We start from the raw sequence: 17,346 nt of genomic DNA, 5'->3' as shown, positions 1-17,346 counted from the left end.
CATAAATATTTATTATTAATTTATTTTTGTCCACTCACTCTAACGTTATTAAATGTTTTCCCCTGGACCCTTCGTTTTAAATTGCCCAGTCTGCAGAGTTCGGGTTGGATCTAGTAGGAGACGAGGCATAGTCACCCGCTTTTCGGCCAGTTTTCATCAGTAGGTTACCTGTTCAACCTACTTGTGTTTTCTTGCTTCCGCTTGTGTTTAGTAGCTCTGAATACTTTAGTAATTTTTGTATATTATGTAAAGTTCAGAAGTGTAATATGAAATTTTCGACTTAGGGTTGTCCATCTGCAAGGGAGATTTGCTTAATCTTTTCAGTAAATTTTCCTTGGAGGTGGTCCCCGCACGACTTACTCTGGGTTTCAGGGTGAAATTCGGGGTGGGTCGTGTCAGTTTTTGTGACTTGACGAGGTTTTTGACGAGGCAACAGATCAGCACCATCAGCATATCAGCGCACGGCACAAAGGGGAGTGTTCTAGGATATTCTGTATCTTTCTAGATATTCTTTATGTGTGCCTTGGCCTTATGCCAATAGGATATGTAATTAGACTAGATCTATGTATACATATCCTTACCATATTGGTATTGTGTAATTCCCTATATAAAGGGCTCCTATCAATGAATAAGATGATGATTCTCTTACTATCTCTTTGTCTATACACTTTATACTTCATCAATATCCTTTTTTTAACCTCATTATTAAATTCTATTAGTATATGAAATTACACAAAAAACATTAAACTGAACAATAAAAAACTAATATTGAACCTTGAGAGATAAGATCTATGCCACTAAAAGGAAATGATCGAGAAAGATCTTTCATTTGGGTTGATTATTTTGGCTTAAAAAATTATGTTCAGTATCATGTTATTTATCTTGGTTTTTATTCTAGTTTCATACGAGCTGGTCTGTGCTTATTTGATATATAGTCTTCTAATAAATTTCAATGACTGTTCATGAAGTGTAGACTGAAAATGAAAACCTAAATTTTGCATTCTTCAATTTTAGCAAAATGTTGAGTTCATTTTCAATCCACATATCTTGAAAATTGATATTATATCCCTTAAAAAATTGAACTGAAACCTAAAATGCTAGAATAATATTTTTGAAATAAAAATCTTTTGTTTTCAAGGGTAGTTTGGGAAGTTCTGGGTTGTGTATTTAGTAAAATGTAAGAATAACATATCTAATGAGTGGGTTATTAAGTAAGAAATGTGTATTTAGTGTTTTAGGATGTGTGAATAAAATTACCACTCAAACAATACAATGAAGCAAAAAACAAAAATTACAACAAAAAAACCTTAGTACAGCCTAAACCATAAAAATTGAAATTGAAAGCATTGACCGAAGATAGAGGGAGCTCGTTCTGTCAGCTAGTAACAAGAGTAGAGTGACCAATATCCGTTATTGAATCTGCAAGAAAATTTGTTTCACGCCAAATGTGAGTAAAAGTAATGGAAGTGAAACATGTGGCAAGACAACTAATATCATGTATTACAGTTTGGATACACCAAGGCGTCTTGATATAGTTATTAATAAAATCAATAAGTACCTTAGAGTCACCCTCGACTTGAATTCTAGTATAACCATGTAGAGAGGCAGCAAGAATACAAACTCTTAAACCCAACGCTTCAGCCATAAGGATATTTGCTTTCCCTAAACCTTTAGTGGAAGCAACTAAAAGACAACCTTGATCATCTCAGATAACAAAACTAGCAACAATATTATTATTTAATAGGACATAACCATCAAAATTTAGCTTGACAAATCCAAAAGGAGGGGAATACCATTTGATAATGTGAGCAGAAGAAGGTTTAGAGCGTAAATTAAACAAACTATTATCACAATAATCAGCAACTAAAGTGGCAATAGTATAGAAAATTTGTAGTTGAGTTTTATAAAGTTTTCTGAAAATAAGTTTATTTCTAGCATGCCAAATTGTAACGCCTGTATCTAACTTTACCAATTTACTGGGATTTTCTACGAGTTACTGAGGAATTTATCAACAAATTGATCGTCTCCTTCTCTTCTTCCAAACCCAACCCTCAAATCCAACTTGCATCCACACATGGAAGGGATCAAAGTGGAAGAACACAACTGTGTTCATCGGAATCCGAAGAATTCCAGCAAGCCCAGGCGTCGATGCGACCTTCTAAGGGTAGGTTTTTGTTTATGTTCCTCTCCTCTCTCGTTCTCTACTGGGTTCTTCTGCTCTTCCTCCGAGCACCGGAGTTCTTGGCGGCCTCTCCTCCATGTTTCGACGAGCAAGGCTACTTCCTGGAGGACCCAGCAGCCAAGTGAAGGAGCTGGGTGGAGTTTGGTAGCAGATGGAGCTTTTTTGGTCGGGACAATGAGAGGCAGAGGGTTGCAGGTCGATCTCCGGCAAGGAGAAGCTTATGGGTTCAGGTTTTTAGTGGATTGGAGGTAAGGATTACGATTTGAACTGTTGTGTTGCTGCTGTTGCGTTGTTGGTGTTGGAGTGGTGTTTGAATCGTTTATTTTCCTGCATGCATGTCGATAACTTGGTGAATCAGAGCTTTAAGGAGGTCATGACGAAATTCTGGCAAGTCACCGGAAGTTGATGAACATTTCCGGCAAGTTGTCGGAATCCAGCTAAGACAGTTTTTCCGGCAAGAGCCGATGATGTAGTTTTCGAGGTTCTTCTTTCTAATTCAAGTCGTAGTTTCAAAATAAGAAAGTTCGGGTTGTAATCGGAAAACTTACTAGGGTAGGAAAGTTTATATTTTAGGAAATTTCTCATTTATGGAAACCCATTTGGGCGCCCTTAGTAATTTAGTGGTTTTTTAGATTAATGTGTTTCGTATGTTTTTGAGTTAACACTAGTGTGATTAATCAAAATCAAAGATTGCCAAAACGATTTATTAAGCATAAATGTGGGTGTCCTTAGTGATTCATGAATCATTAAGCGACATCTAATTGTTTAACGGTTAGTAGGACGTTTAGTGAAATGACTCGAATCGTTAAGTAAAAGGTTAAATTGAAAAACGTCGAAACATCGTTAGTTGGTCAATCCTAGTCAAGTTAGGAACCCTAGTCAAACTAGGAAAGGGGTTGAGTCAATAGTTGTTTCGGAGTTCGGTCTGACCGATTTGTCCTACAGCTTATCGTCAGGCGTGGGGTTGGCTCGAGGATTTGGATATTTAGAAACTGCGTTCGAGAAGTATTCCGAGCATTGGGAAGCTTAAGCTTAATACTGTGAGTGGACTTTTAAATTTAACGTTATGCATGCAATAAAGTTTTCTTATTAACAAGACCTTATTCGATTTATATTTGGAGCAACTTTGATGCCTTGTTTAATTTTATACTTTTATTGAACGATTACATGAGAATGAACTTTATTATATTCATTGGACTAGTACGCCAAGATACTTATATCGTGAGCTCTATCTAGTGGGCTGAGAAAAGTGATTTATACTTTTCTCGTGAGCTCTATCTAGAGTGCCGAGAAATGTGGTTCATAACTTTCTTGTGACCTTTCGATTTATATTTGGAACAACTTTGATGTCTTGTTTTAATTTTATACTTTTATCGAATGATTACATGAGAATGAACTTTATTATATTCATTGGACTAGTGGGTCGAGATACTTATCTCGTGAGCTCTATCTAGTGGGCCGAGAAAAGTGGTTCATACCTTTCATGTGACCATTCGGATTTAATACTAATTTCTTGAGGCATGTGGGACATGTTGAGTGGTAACAAGGCACGAGCTATATAGTCATGTTGTAATGTCTGACCGAAATATGTTTGCATGACATTCTCTTTCATTGGCAGCTGTTGATTAATTTCAAAGTATCAAGGTGAGATTTTATGATACTATACGATTGATTAACTTGACACTTGTATTTATATATATATAAACCAATTTCAGTTTATCGCATCAACTTTAGGTCAATCATCATGTTAGTCTATTTCTTTCAATTTCATCAAAAACACCCCTCAACTTTTAATTTTCATCAGCCGTGTCCAAACATCCGTTTTTCATCCAATTCCCCGTCATGTAATGACTTGCATTAAGAAGAAAACCAAATTTTTGAAGTCGTTGGACCCACAGAAAAAAGGGCAAAATAGACAAATTGCATTCAATCCCACCAAAATCACTAACGTTAGGGGTTATGATGGGAACAGAGATGTGTATCGATATGGGGAAAAATGGTTAGAAAGGTTATTTTTTTGGAATTTGACTTTCTTCTTGATGCCACGTTATCACTTGACGGAGAAATTGGATGGAGAATGGAGATTTAGACACGGCCGATGAAAATTGGGAGTCGAGGAGAGTCGAGGGGTGTTTTTGATGAAATTGAAAGAAGAATGACTAACATGATAATCGACCTAAAGTTGATGGGGGTAAACTGAAATTAGTTATTTTTGATGAAATTGAAAAAAGAAGAATTAACATGATGATCAACCTAAAGTTGATGGGGGTAAACTGAAATTAGTTATATATATATATATATATAACTGTAACATCTTAGAAATTCAATTTTCTATTTTTAAAAGGAAAATTATTTTCGAGTTATTTTTATTTTGATTTCTATTATTATTTAAACTCTTAGTAGCTTAAAAAAATTATTTAAATTTTTTTAGTTTGTCGAGTTTTGTCTTTAGAGCCCATATGATCAAACTAGATATCGTTATGAGTTCATAGGATTTTACAGAAGCGTTTTCAGACATCGGACCTATTTTTAATGACTTTTGGAAGTTGATATTATTCAAAAATTAATTAAAAATATATTTTTAGGGCGGTTTGATCTGGGTCGTCTGATCATTTAAATCTTTTTATCTCAGCCGTCCGTTTTGTTACATGTATATGGGACTGGATCAGAGCGGGTCAGTTTTAGACCCGTATGATGGTGTGGCAGCAAACTAGTGGCGACGGCTTCGTCTCGACGCCACAAGTTGCTCTGTGGTCTTTATTTTCAGAGACGAGGTCTGGTAAGAGAGATTCGAAGAAGGATAAGAAGAGGTTGGGTTCGCCGGTGAGTTTTCGATTCCGGCCAAGTCGAGGTCGCTCACCAGTGTGGATAGCTTCGTCTCGGTGTCATCGACATACCTGTGATCTTGGTTTCTCAAATCGACCCGTGGTGAGAGAGAATCGAAGAGGAGGACAGTTTTAGGGTTCTGATTGGGTTTTCTGATTTTGGCCACGGCGGCGGGCATGAATGGTGGTGGTAGCTTCACCTTGACTTGGAAAACCCCTCTGTGGTCATAGTTTTCCAAGAAAAGCCTTGAGGAGAGAGAATCGGAGGGAGGTTTCTGAGTTTCCCGGCGTTGTTCTTCGTTTTCCGACGAGCTTCGTATTCGGTTCAGGTATCAAAGTTGGTCTATTCTTCAAGTTCTACGTCTCTGTGTACTTGAATTTGAGTTTGGTAGAGTTTTGGAGAGATTGAGATTTTGGGCAGGTCGTCGACCACCGTGTGCGGTGGAGTTGGTAGCCTCTTCAGCTCGTCCTTGATTCAGTTTTTGTTCATAAATATGTTTGGATGATTAGTATGCTTTTTGGAGTCATTGAAATTGTAGAATTGGAGGTGGAGAGCTGGTTGCAAGTTTGTTTGGGTTTACTATGTTTGGTGTTTGGTGGTTGCAGTGGTGGTAATAGTGGTGTTTCCGTCTTTATTTAGTGATTTCTAGTCAGTGAGGAACTGCATAATATGTTTTTGATTGTTGGTTATGCTTGATTCCAGTTGTTGTCGTTGATTGAAGAAAGTGAAGTTGTGGGATTTTGGAGTTTGCTGGTTACTGTGTGCTATGTGATTGCAGTGGAAGTGTTGATATTGTTTGGTTAAATTCCAACAATAATAAAACTGCATAAATGATGTTAGTTGTTTGTATACTAAATTTCAAGGAATGGAAGAGTTAGGATTGAAGCAATTAGAGTTTTACTGCTCATTTTGAGTTCACAGGTTTTAGGGTGATTTTGGGGTTGTCGTAGTTCATGGTCGATATGGTGCTAACTCTTTGAAATTTAATAGATGACATAAGAGACTTGGGTTCCAGAAATAGAAGAGTCCAATGATAGATGGTTAGGCTGGTTTCATAAAGTATGGAAGCATAATTTGAATTGGTGATTTGGCAATGCTATGTATATATGTATGAGTTGTTTCATTATTTAGAGTTGTGGAAGTTAGAAGAAGTAAATGGAACTTGGAGATGATGAAGAAATCAGAGACAAAGAGTCTTGGGTGTCCCGAGTAAATGTTTAGTTGTATGGATTTGGAACTGAGGATTTGGGAGTCAGTGTATAATTGGATTAGTGTTTGGGGTGGTATTGAGATATTACGGTATAGTCCACTTCAAAGGTTCAGAGAAATTGGTGGAGACATATTTGGGTGTCCTTAGTACTTTCGAGGACCTAGTCACATTAATTTGAAGTGATACATCGATCTTTCAGAATAAAGATTTGTTTCAAGGGTCGAACGACTATCAACAATTCCGAAAACAGAAGGACAAGGATTTCATAAGGCGTGTCGCAATGTTACTAATTTTAACTAGTGTCGGAAGTAGCACTCGGATTTCAAGTAGGGTCTCTCTCGGGGAACCTTTCTTTAAAATAATAATTAGAGTTATTTTTAAAATCGCTGAATTGCGTGACATTGTTTGATTGATTAACTCTTTAATGTTATCGCTTTCGATAATAATACGTGTAATCGTTGACTTATATGATTGTTGTTATGGCTTTCCATAAAAGCATGTGTTCGAGATTTTTGTGCGAGTTTTGAAATTCAATTGACATGCATAATGCATTGTGAGATATTGTGAGAATAGTGAGTGTGGTGATTATGAAGAGATGAGAATGAGATATAGAGAATAGATACATTTTGTGTAGTTGAGTTTCCTCATAAGTTGTCCAAGATCCAGGCTAGCCCACACGTACACAAGTTTGGGGAATGTAGGCCCCTTCGATGGCAGACATCGATAAAATGATCTTTCAGGTTTCAGGTTTGGAGACCATGAATATAACAAGACGACTAACAAAAGAGGTATTGGCGTTAAAGAAATTACTGGTTGTTAGACCATATATTCGAGACATCTCAAGTCACCCCCGGTTGGTAAAATATACGGTACGAGACGTGTAAGCTCACATATCTTTGATGTGTGGACTGATTAGCTAATAATTGAGGAAGACATTCATTAGCATACATGCAACGAATTTTGTTGTTATATATGACATTGCTTGATAACTGGATTGTGCGATGCAGTTAAGATTGACCTAAAGAGGTTTTGCCCTATTGAGCGTAAACTCACCTCTATAGATTCTTGTTCAGGTGTGTACGAGGTACGACACGTCTTTGGAGAAGTCTAACTGTGACATTTAGTTAACGTGTAAGAGAGTCAACTAGGTTTACAAAATATTAGAAGGGAGCTAGACCGCAAGGCCTCATTTATTTTGTGATTTGTAATTGTTTTTGTTATTACAATTTCGTTTTATTTTTAACAATTTCGAGAAAAGTATTTAAAATTGTTTTATTTTCTTTTATTTTTTCTCTCTCACATCTCGGATTCGGTGTTAAGTGCTTGGAAACCACCGATACCGGATTCGGGGTGTGACAATAACACTAGCTAGCTAAATGTGTCTTTAGGCTTTAATGACACAATGGATGGTCTACTAACCTACCGTAGCCCTAATGGGAGCCTTTTCCATCATTATGGCGCGGTAGACTGTTTACCTAAATGGTAAACCTACTGTAGCCCGGTATGAGTATACTGATTCATATAAGGAGCCATAAGGCACACCAACACTCGTCTTTTCGCCATTGGCGCGGCGGATGGTCCACAAACCTGTCGTAGATTGTTTACCTACATGGTAAACCTGCCGTAGCCGAAAGGGAGTTTTTTCCGCCATTGGCGCGGTGGACGGTCCACAAACCTTCCGTTGTCAGGACCCATTCCAGATTTCATCCTAAATCCGAAGTAAACCCTGCGGGGTCCACCCCAAGGAAAATTTTACCGAAAATTCGGCATAACCATTCTTTAAATGGACAACCTAACCTGAAAACCCAAAAACACAATTCTATATCAAACATCTCATCCTCAACTCCTGGAGCAATCCGCTCCCCACAAATACAACCACCACAACATAACATTTAAATCATCTCCAAATTCATCGGATAAACTGTCACACCCCAACTCGAGTAAAAGTTTAACCTCGAGTTAAGGAGTAAATTGCACTTTAATTACAAACAATTTAATATCCATAATTAAAATGAGACCGATCATCATTACATGACACAGAAAACAAAACGTTCGAACCTTTATTTACATTACAAGCCTTATAAGAAGACATTTATAGTACACATGTTTAAAACATTACAAGCACACAAGAAACAAACAAGAATAGCATTTCTTTTCGAAACAAACAAGAATAGCATTTCTTTCCGAAACATCCATTCTTTATTCAAGCCCTATTTACAAAGAAAACTAGAAAACCTTAATTTATAATATAACATACTCGATGCTTCAAGGTCCACACCTGCAATGGGTTTGATTAAGGGTTGAGCTACGCTCAGTAGGGCTAGTTAAATTGCTAAACACACATGATATTAACATCAAACAAAAACAAACAAATATGACATATCGGGAATACATAAATACAATATGAACTCGACTCTTATCCCACACCTCACATCACCCTCAAATAGACTTTTAACATTTGTTAGTCGTCTTGTTATACTCATGATCTTTCAAACCCGAAACCTAATAAGATCTTTTTATCAATGTCCGCCATCGAAGGGGCCTACTTTCCCTAAACTTGTGCACGAGTGGGCTGATCATAGGTCTTGGATGCCCTATGAGGAAACTCAATTACACAAATGGTTTCCTAATAACAAAGTTCCATTCCTAAACACTCATTCTCCTTTTAACTTCCAATCTCACTCATTTCCCACAATATCATGTAATATAAATTCAAAATAGAAACACATGTTTTCCAATATAAACATGTTATAATCGATTCAAAAGTTCAATATCATTCAACATTTAATTCAATTCATATTAAACAACTCAATGTCAAACAAATCAATATCAATCAACTCAATACCACATAATCCAACATCACCAACAATTTAATATCAAACAAACTATGTAATAGCATAAATGACAACAACACAAACACCCCATCAAACTCGAGCTCCAATAGCACTGCACAACCTTGAGCTCAGACTCCACTCCTTACACTGGTGGATCACCAAAAATTTCTCCGGAACCTTACCATAGAGGTAAAATACATACAACAACACTTGGTCTCAAACTGCTACTCCTACAAAACTTGGAGGTTGGAGGTTTAGGTATTCGACCTGCTCATATTTTTAATCGTGCAGCTCTTGTCAAACTAGGGTGGAAAGTTCTCACTCAACCTTCTAACTGGTGGATGCAATTAGTGACTACTAAATACCTTAAACAAGAGCATTTTCTTACTATGCACAAAAAAGCTTCACATTCATTTGCATGGAAAGGAATTTTAGACTCTAGGGACATCCTTATGGATGGTATGAGATGAATTATAGGAGATGGGTCTTCTGTGCTCTTTTGGAAATTCAACTAGCTCTTTCCTTTTTCTTTATATAATATTCTTCCTGATCAACTTCAGAGTACTATAGACTTGGACACTACTGTCTGTCATTTCATCTCTAATGGTTCTTGGAATGTTCCTTTACTGCAATAGTTGTTACCAATGGATGTTGTTCATAAAATCATGGCTATTCCCCTTCCTTTAAATCCTAAACCAGATCAATTTATTTGGGGACCTTCTAGTATTGGTTGTTTTACAATAAGTTCTGCAAGTTGGATGCAGCAAACATCTACTCCTCTGCATTCTAATGCTTCTTTCCTGCATAAAATTTGGAAACTAATTTTACCTCCTAGTTAAAATTTTTGCTTGGCTCCTTTTTTGTAATAGGCTAAAAACTAGAGACTCTTTATCTTGTTATCATCCTAATGTTTCTCCTTGCTGCCCTGTCTGTCAAACTGACTTAGAAATTATTGATCATCTTTTCTCACATTGTACTTTTCCTCAAAGGTTGTGGGAACATGCTCAATCAAACCATAAGCCTCCTGCTAATCAATCTTTCCTTCATTGGTTAAAATCTTTATTTGGTCTCCCTGATAAAACTCACTTACAATTGACACTGATGATTTCGTGGTCCGCTTGGCATACCAGAAACAATCTCATTTTTCGCCAAGTGAGGGAGTCTACTTCCCAATGTTATTTTCATGCGAATGTATTCTTACGTAATTATGTAACAGCTAACACAGCATATCACAAACCAAGAACCGCAGGAATTCCTATGGTCAAATGGCACCCTTCTGATGCAAATTTTATTAAAATAAACTTTGATGCTTCTGTTCAGCATAATAGAGTAGCTATTGGCTTTGTGTTTCGGGACTCTGATGGGAACCCTATTACTGTTGCGGCTCGTTTTATTTGGGATGCTCCGGTGTTGTTGGTTGAGATTACTGCTCTTAAAGAGGCGTTGCATAGTGCATGGTTGCAACAATTCTCTCATGTGTTGATTGAAGGTGACTCTACGGTGCTTATCAACTGTCTCAATGGAAAAGCTGCCACTCCATGGTGCATTCGATCCTTAATACAAGATATTCAATGGTTGGCGTTGCATTTTTAGGCTTGCTACTTCCGACATGTGCATTGTGAAGCAAACTTTGTTGCAGACTGGTTAGCTTCTCTAGGTCTTGCTGCTAGCTCTCCTCTTGTATGGTTTTATTGTCTACCTCTATCTGTGTCCCCAACGTTTCATTTGGATCAGCTGGGAGGGGGTCTTCCGAGAGGTTTTGAGTTGTAGTTTTTGTTAAACTCTTTCAGCATCGAAAAAAAATCAGTATTCAATGAATTTACTTGTGATTGGTATATATTTCATTACCTATATGGACGATTATTTTTCTAACCTTTCGTGGACATCCCTAATAAAGAAAAAAAATAAAAAAAGTGTTAAAAGAAAAAGGGGAGCGAAAAGGAAATGGTCCAGAGCACACAAAAACGTCTTTGCTACATGTATAACATGCATGAAGCTTGAGAACAAGTGTCCCAAAAAAGTTTCTAACGGACAGCTCGCATTAGAAGTTTAGAACCCATCCAAACTTGCATACTGCTACGTACCATGAGAGAGAAAGACCATGCTAGTTTATTGGACAAACAAACTTGCGAGAGAGAGAGAGAGATCTGGGGGAGTTCGAAGTTACAAATTTACCCTTCTGGTCGGATCGGAAACGCAGAAATGGCATTTATGGAACGAGGCCAAACCCGTCATCAGAATTAATAGAAATAAACCACGTGTCCCTTTTGACGCAGAGTCGCTCTCCTTCAAAGCCCGACCCGCCCTCACTTCTCTCGTCTCTCCCTTCCTCTTCAGTCTTAGTCTTCAGTGAAGAAGAAGAAGAAGAAGAAGAGCAAGCAATGGATGTGAATTCAGCTCTGATCGAATCGATTCTGAGAGAGCAAGACGAGGCCGAGGCGGACAAGTATGTTAAGAAGATGGCCAGCACCGCACCGGTCCAAAACGGCGACGCTTACGCCTGGCAGACTGTTTCTTATCACAAGCGAAACCGACGACCCTCCCGCCCAATTCCGCCGGATTCCTTCGCTGATCTCCCCACCGCCGACGTCTTCCGCTCCATTGAGCTGCATTCCGAGGACCGCCGGAGGAGAATCCGAGAGGCTCAAAATGGCGATGACGGTAGCGATGCTGAGGTCGCCGGCGCCGCGGAAAATGGCGAGCCGAAGAAGGTAAAATTGAAGAAGCCGAAGATGACTGTGGCCGAGGGCGCTTCCAAGATCGACTCGGCTCATCTCGGTGCTTTTCTTGCCGAGATAACGGTGAGTCTGTTGGATTGATGCTTTGCTTTTGAAATTCCGGATTCTGTTTCGGTCTGAATTGCTTTGATGCGATTTTTTGTTTGTTTTGTTTGTGATTCATGAATCAATAGGAGGTGTATCAATCGCAGCAAGACATACAGCTTTTGCGTCTGGCTGATTATTTCGGCCGAGCATTTTCGTCCGTTTGTGCGCCTCAGTTTCCCTGGTTCAAGATATTCAAGGAGTCCACTGTCTCAAAGATGGTTGAGGTGAGTGTTTTTCCTTGCATATATATATTATGAGTGTGTGATTAATTACAGTATGGAATTTTTGTCATGGGAAAACGAAAACATCAAGGCTCTACGGGATCATACTTTCGGAGAATGGAACAACTGAAAAGGAGCCTTGATCATATCTGTATATCTGTTTATCCTATGTGTTAAATCTGGTGGTGCATGTCTAGTTTTGTTATATTATTTGGTTATTTGTATATGTTAATGTTGTGCTACATTCTTTAGGAATATGATAGGCTGAATTGAGGTTAGATCCATGTCAAATAATCATCATGTATGAGTGTGGTTGTTATAGTCACCCCCAGATAACTTAATCGTTGAGTTATATGTTTACCTAAATGGTTCTACTGGCATGATCCCAACTACTAAATAATAATCAACAACTTATCCTTTTTTTTTTGTTTTTCTTTTTTTTTTGTTTTTGTGTTTGGGATTTGGTTATTATGTTACACAAGGTCTCCTAGTTTCTAATGACTATTATTTTCTTGAAGCAGATCCCTCTTTCTCATATATCTGAAAATGTTTATAAGACATCAGTTGACTGGATCGGCCAGCGCTCCACTGAAGCCTTAGGGTCCTTCGTGTTATGGTCTCTAGATTGCATTCTTGCTGACCTTTCAAATCATCAGGGAGGAACAAAGGGGTCCAAAAAGGTGGTCCAGCAACCTTCAAGATGTCAGGTAACTTTTGGTTGTTGCATGCGTCAGATTATCATTTCAAGTCTCAGTTGGTAGTACTTAATTTTCTCTTTATAATACAAAGTCTCAGATGTTAGTAATTGATCACAAAAGACTTGGTCTATCACCCTTGAAATTCAGATCCCCCAGGGAATATCTTTTCCATCCTAGGCTGGCTATACAGCTTTCTGGGCCTGGTAAGATATATCTAATGTATTAAGTTTCTGGGAAATTATAGAAGGTAGATAAACAACCTATTAAGGAACTTTTTAAGGCATGGAAGCTGAGTATCTGTTGAGATCCAAGAATATTTCATTAAGGCCTAGGTCAATCCATTCCCATCAGTCAAGTAATCAGTTGTTAAGGTGAGAGTGACACAATCAGTGTAGATTATTTTTCTCTTTCTGTTCCTTTCCAGATTTGACTTGAATGCAGCTTTTGGAAGACACGATTGCAAGTTTGCTACCCTTAGGTTTCACCTTAGTGTCAATTTGCTACCCTGGGTTTTATTTCAGCTGATTTGCTGCTAGCCTAGGTTTTATTTTAGCTGATGTGCTACCATTCGGTCAAATTTGCTACTGTAAGTTTTCAAAAATTAACCAATAGGCTTCCTTAAATTTTCAAAATCAGCCGTTTGCTGTCCTAGATTGGCACAAATAAACTTATGGTGGTAAATTGACACTAAGGTAAAACCTAGGTAGCGAATTGGCAAATGAGGCCTTTTGAAATATTCATGGCAGGCAATAACAGTCGCCTTTTAAAATGTATTGAGTTCAAGGGCACTGATTGATCAAAACATTGATCTGTGGTCCACAGTGTTTTCTGGTGGTTTTTCCCTATAAGCCTCCCTGCTTCTTGTATTTGACTACAGTTCCTCGTAATTTTTTTTTTCTCCTCTCTTGCCTCCACTAATTTATATTTTTCCTTGTATTTTTAATTATAAATGTTTGAAGCTGAAACATTTATATCTGTTTAATGTAGTTCTTGCTTTCCTCGTTATTCTTTCAATGTCGACACTCGACACATATTTGACAATGGAAATTGTGAGGTCTAAAATTCGAATCTCTAGTTTAAATACCAACAGTAGACAGAAAGGAGTTTCAAATAGGATTGGAAAGGGAAATTCTATCAAGTCATGTATGCAGTTTGTCCATACCATTATGTTTTTTCTTTTTCTCTTAAACCTGATCAACTTCTATGTGTCACAACAGTTAAGATCATCTACTCTTTATCTAATTGAGTTATTATTTTATAACTTGGAACTGCAGGTTGCCATATTTGCAGTTTTAGCAATGGTGGTGCGAAGAAAACCTGATGTATTGATTAGTCTATTTCCTGTGATGAGGGAAAGTTCGAAATATCAAGGCCAAGATAAGCTTCCGCTGACAGTATGGTTGATTACGCAGGTAATGCTTTTCTAGTTTAACTAATGTTCCTGATTATTTCTGTTTTTCTGTATGAATTTTTTAACAATTAAGATTTATAGGCCTCTCAAGGAGATCTGGTTGCTGGGCTGTACACGTGGGTACATCTTCTCCTGCCTCTATTGTGTAGTAAATCAGGGTGTAATCCACAGTCCAGAGACTTGATTTTGCAGTCAGTGGAAAGGTAGGAGTAAAACACCCATAAATACCTTTTATTGTTTCATCTTACGCACATATATATTTGGTTTCGTTCTTGTGGAGACCTGTATTCACTGTAATTTATTTTTATTTCTTCTAAAATAATTGATAGTCTTTGTCTACCAGAATTTTATCTTCTCCCAAAGCTCGCCCTATTCTATTAAACGGTGCTGTCAGGAAAGGGGAGCGCATAGTGCCACCATCAGCTCTTGATCTCTTGATGAGAGTTTCTTTTCCTTCACCTTCAGCACGAGATAAGGTGAGCAGAAGTTTCCTTTATGTACGCAAATCAAATATAACTCTCCTCTCTCTTTCTGTGCCTACTATCTTATATGCAAAACATTTTCCTTTGCTAAGGCAACTGAGAGATTTGAAGCTGTCTACCCAACCTTAAAAGAGATTTCCCTTGCTGGATCCCCAGGAAGCAAAACGATGAGGCAGGTTGCACAGAAGATACTGAATTATTCAGTTAAAGCTGTTAAAAAAGGTAGTGCCGATTAAGAAGAAACTATTTTTCATTAATTAGAATGAATTTTTTTGCAACTGAATATAGTTCTTTTCTTGGAACTTGATATATGGAGTTGACAAGTACTTTGCAGGCATTCCTGGTCTCTCTAAGGAAGCAAGCTCTATATTTATCTGGTGTTTGACACATTGTCCCAAATGTTACAAGCAATGGGTATGCATTGTGTTTTGCTTGTTTGTTCTTGTTTTTTATTTTTCCTTTTTCTTCTACTTTTTAATCTTCTTTCCAGTGTACTTGTTCGCATGTTTCCGAAAGTATTCTACTATATTTAAATCTCATTGCTCAATCCTATACACTATTTAAAACAGGACATGCTTTATCTGGACAATCTTGATGCAAGTGTTATTGTGCTGAAAAAGCTATCTGATGAGTGGAAGGAGCATTCCGTTAAGCATACTTCTCTTGACCTCTTGAGGGAAACAATCAAGAGTTTCAGGGAGAAGGTAACCATATGCGACATTTACTTTTTGTTTTTTTGTTTTTCTTATTGCAGAGCTTGTAGGTTAAAATTTCAACTGCAATCATGAATCTCTCTACACTCTAGAGTAGCCTCCTTTAACTATCGACTCGAATACTATAAAATGGACTAGCAAAAGTTACTAACAAGTTACTTATGTGGTGTAGAATGAGAAAGCGTTGGCCAATGGAGATGTTTTGGTGCACCATTCGTTGCTGAAGGATGCAGATAAATATTGCAAACTGATTTTAGGACAGTCATCCCAAGGCCATGGATGCATGAAAAGCATGGTTCTGGTGTCTGTTGCCCTTGCTATGGGTGCTGCTATCATGTCCCAAAACATACAACCCCAAGACCTCAAGAAACTTGCAGCCATGTTTAACTTCCCACTGACTATAAATGGAGGAATTTCGCAGAACTGACAGCATACACTCAACAACATAGGTCGGTTAAGAAAGAGGGACTCATAACAGAATAGGCAGAGGATGAGTTCTTAATATTGATCTTCCTGTTGGTCCTAGTGTGTAACTAGAACTAGAAGAGCAGCAGCAGCAGCAACCCGGCTCTGGGCTGCTATTTTACAGGGTGTTTGTGTACCTTATCTCCACTTCTCCAGTATCAATCTGTTGTTCAGTGAGTTAATTTCCCTTTGAATTGACTGCCTTTATCGTTGCTTTTGTTTCTGTTGTGAATGAGCTTGTGTCTGTAATATTACTGTCAGTTTGGGGCAGGATCAGTTCACTGGGCGACTCCGCAACGGCATTCTGGTCAATTATAGGTCGGCGGGCAAATAGCTGCTCCATGCAAATGGGAGAGTATAGAAATGAATGATGGAATAAGTGTCCTACTACTACTACCAATTTCGTTTTCAGTGTGTTCATGGATCATATGTCTATGAACTCGGTTTAATATCCTCTACGACTTTCATTTAGAAAGCAAACATGACAGTGAAAGATACTAAACATGTAAAATAAGAAAAGCATCTTCAGTATACACGATTTTCATTTAGAAAGCAAACATGTCAGTGAAAGATACTAAACATGTAAAATAAGAAAAGCATCTTCAGTATACACGGCGTGTATCTTCATATACATACATGGATGCTCAGGATTAGAGGAAATAATATAGAAACATGATGATTAAATATATAAATTATTATAAAAGGTTAAAATTACGTCATACATAAAAATTTTCAGTAAAATAAGTTTCTAAGATATTACAAATTTTGATGCGTACATGGAAGGACAGGCATCAGGAGAAGGCCTATGACGTAAATACAGTGACAAAGGAATTGTAAACGGATGAATTATTAGTTGTGTGGATCGGAGGTTAATTGGAAATGGAGGAGGTGAAAGGCACAGAAGAGATCAGCCACTAGGACAGAGGATGACGTAATCTACTACGCATGAAAGTTCTTTTTTTTTTTTCCTTGGGTAACGGGGTTACTATAAATTTATAATAATAGTAAACTACATATTAGTTATTAACCAAATATCAATTGACAAAAAGGCCCATTAAACATATTACTAAACAAATAATGACAAACTGTTATATTGTTGTCATGTGGCATTACACATTTACAATTTTGTCCTTAATTAAAACATACTTCGCTGCTACTACCTCCGATTGGAAATCCACTGCTACTGTCTCCGACTGGAAATCTGCTGCTACTGCGTCGATCAGAAATCTGCTGCTACTGCACTGACCGGAAAATTTCCTGCTACTGCACCGACCATTTACAAACGTTCTGCTATTGTGAACTGAAGAAGCTGCTACTATCGACTGTTTACAAACGTTATGCTACTGCCCTTATTTTACTTTTTACTACTGCCCCTATTTTACTTTTTGCTACTGCCCCTGTTTTTTCTGTTACTTCCAACATATCTAGTAGCAGCAATCTCAAGTCTCAACAATAGCAGCAATCTCAAGTCTCAACAGT

At 37.7% G+C, this 17,346-nt stretch overlaps 1 protein-coding gene across 1 annotated transcript; it reads left to right on the top strand.

Moving 5' to 3' along the window:
• The first annotated feature begins 10,309 nt into the window (after window positions 1-10,309).
• On the top strand, window positions 10,310-16,043 carry LOC101303944. The gene is made up of 12 exons (XM_004289399.1): window positions 10,310-10,552; window positions 10,646-10,732; window positions 11,329-11,853; window positions 11,964-12,101; window positions 12,620-12,805; window positions 14,071-14,208; window positions 14,289-14,410; window positions 14,551-14,683; window positions 14,782-14,911; window positions 15,024-15,103; window positions 15,259-15,393; window positions 15,575-16,043. The coding sequence occupies exons 1-12, from the start codon at window positions 10,310-10,312 to the stop codon at window positions 15,827-15,829; spliced, it is 2,172 nt and encodes a 723-aa protein (XP_004289447.1). The 3' UTR covers window positions 15,830-16,043.
• The last annotated feature ends 1,303 nt before the right edge of the window (window positions 16,044-17,346 follow it).

The sequence above is a fragment of the Fragaria vesca genome, linkage group LG1, assembly GCF_000184155.1.
Source record: "Fragaria vesca subsp. vesca linkage group LG1, FraVesHawaii_1.0, whole genome shotgun sequence".
Taxonomy (NCBI): domain Eukaryota; kingdom Viridiplantae; phylum Streptophyta; class Magnoliopsida; order Rosales; family Rosaceae; genus Fragaria; species Fragaria vesca.
The sequence above is the reverse complement of the archived record's forward strand: the minus strand, read 5'-3'. Positions and strand labels throughout refer to the sequence as shown.